A 2,241-nucleotide genomic window follows, 5' to 3' on the forward strand; every position below is an offset into this window, starting at 1 on the left:
AGAAGGTGCAGTATACTATGCCTGGAAATACAGAGATTAATGTGTTACCCTGATTAAAACAGTCCATAATTTTATGTATTCCTCCCTGTAATATAAACTCAAACATCCAAATATGGATCCACATGTTTAGGAATAGGTATATTTATTAGGTTCTTTAATGGAGCTAGCCACTTGGCCCAAAAATGAAGTCTATTTATAGTACCATTATATAAGAATAATGGTGTCTTATTTTAATGATACTAAATGGAAAGCATGTGGGTACATGATGTTTATAGCATGTATTTTATTCCCTTTCCCTCGGACAAATAGTCACTACACTACATGCTGACCAATCACACACACATGCACAATGTCATCAGCACTCTGAGACTATTAGTGCAACTCACAGCCAGGAAACGTCCCACTGAGATTTTCTCTTCTCCCTGGGTGATAGTGTAGAACAACATGTCCTCCAACCCAGAAACCATCTTCTTACTGTTCAAAACACAAAACAATACAGAAAACAACGTTTTACCCAAAAACAATTGATTGTATAAAGATATTAACCCCTCTAAAACCAATTTTTTAAATGCGTTATATTATCTCTATGGCAACAGAGCCAGCAGGTAACGCCTCTCTGAGGATTTACCTGTACGCCCCGGCGTCCGTCTCTGTGATCAGGTGCTGATGGCGCGGATGCTGGCCTGGAGTTGCGCTCGTGTGCAACGGCCGAGCAGGTGAGCGTCTTCTGTCCAAATTTCCCGCAACTCTCTCCCAGTTTCTAGCGTTTCTAATGAGCAGAATGCCAGCTCTGGACGCCCGTAGGGTTTTAACAGAATGCATAATCAATCCAGAAGGTTTGTACTTCAAAACCAGCGACCTTTAAGAGCTCTAAAACAGTCTGAATAAACAGCGCGTGTCTTCTGCTTATGAATTCCTTCCTAGTGGATTCAGATTGCCTGATCGTCCCACGAGGCATGGGAGTGACTTCTGTTGACAAATTTAGCCGGTAACCGAGGAATCATAGGCAGGTGAGGGCACGCACCCTGGCGGGTGTTAGGGGCGTGGCGGTGGGAGAAAAAAAGGAGATGGATTATTGGTGGAGCCCAGAACAGACGTATATGTATATGTCAATAGTAGAAACTAACTATGCAACGTAGAGCAGACTTACTGAGCCTGGGCATTTTGCTGCTTAAACATTACCAGTAAAATTTGTGACCAACATGTACTTTTGAACTTGAAGGGTAAAAGAGTTAAAAGTAAATGAAAATGCAGACTGTTCTTATTCACATAAACCACATGAACATAATGCAACCATTTATGACCAGTGGGGAAAATTTACGAATTATTAACTGATTGATTCACATTCAGTTACCAGTTAATAAAATAGTATATATATATATATATATATATATAAGGATTTATTTTATTATATTTATTATTATTACTACATAAAAAAAAATTCAACAAAATTTGAAATGTTACTGTTGTAATATTTCACCATAAAATAAAAATAGAGTATTTACAGAACAACGGTACAAAATTTAAATAATAATGAAACAACAGAAATTTTGTGAAACTGTACTATGTAAAAATAAAACAAAATAAAAATATAAGTATAATTATAATCACAATTTTAGTTTACAAAGCAACTGTAAAATTACAATACTAATATTTCTTAGAACTGTAATAAACATGAGATTGTACAATGCATTATAAGGTGAATTAATGTACAATGCATTAAAACTACTTTTATAATGCATTATACATAAAGGCTTTAAGTAAATCTATCTATCTATCTATCTATCTATCTGTCTGTCTATCTACAGTATGACTGTTTTAGACTTTACGTGTTTACAAAATATATTCTCTTTTCAACTGAGTTTGAACTTCTAAACTGGTACTAACCAAAAAACCTCAGTGGAAATCCCAGCAGGCTTTGCGGTTTGCAGGTGGAAGTATCAGTATTTCTCAATAAGTCTTTGAGGATACAGACTTTATGCCTAAAGACACTAAAGAGCAGAGGAGGATTGTGGGAGTTTTCGGGGTCATTTGTATAGAAGTAAGAAAATGCACCATTCCAGTTTCTCTGGCCTCCTCAGGTTATGTCTCCATGCAGCAAATTCTGCAAAAAGAGAAATACATCAAAATTACTTGGCAGCTAGTTTGTTTGTGTAAAACTAAGGCAGTTTTTTGAACTTCAGGCTGGTTTCAGGTTGGGTTTTTGATGGTTTGGTCACTTGTTAGCTTGCCAAACCTGCT

At 36.5% G+C, this 2,241-nt stretch overlaps 1 protein-coding gene across 1 annotated transcript in view; it reads right to left on the reverse strand.

Annotated features, from left to right (window-relative positions):
• The window catches only part of LOC107695273 (glutaminase kidney isoform, mitochondrial-like), a 10,877-nt gene extending 9,897 nt beyond the window's left edge, over positions 1 to 980 (reverse strand). Inside the window, exons 1-2 of the mRNA XM_016495106.1 lie at positions 629 to 980; positions 387 to 474 (exon numbers count right to left, since the gene is read on the reverse strand). Of these exons, the coding sequence (XP_016350592.1) occupies positions 387 to 474; positions 629 to 822 (282 nt within the window). The 5' untranslated portion in view covers positions 823 to 980. The remainder of the gene's footprint in view (positions 1 to 386; positions 475 to 628) is intronic.
• Positions 981 to 2,241: the final 1,261 nt, after the last annotated feature.

Source organism: Sinocyclocheilus anshuiensis, unplaced genomic scaffold (assembly GCF_001515605.1).
Source record: "Sinocyclocheilus anshuiensis isolate Anshui unplaced genomic scaffold, SAMN03320099.WGS_v1.1 scaffold122, whole genome shotgun sequence".
Classification (NCBI taxonomy): Eukaryota; Metazoa; Chordata; class Actinopteri; order Cypriniformes; family Cyprinidae; genus Sinocyclocheilus; species Sinocyclocheilus anshuiensis.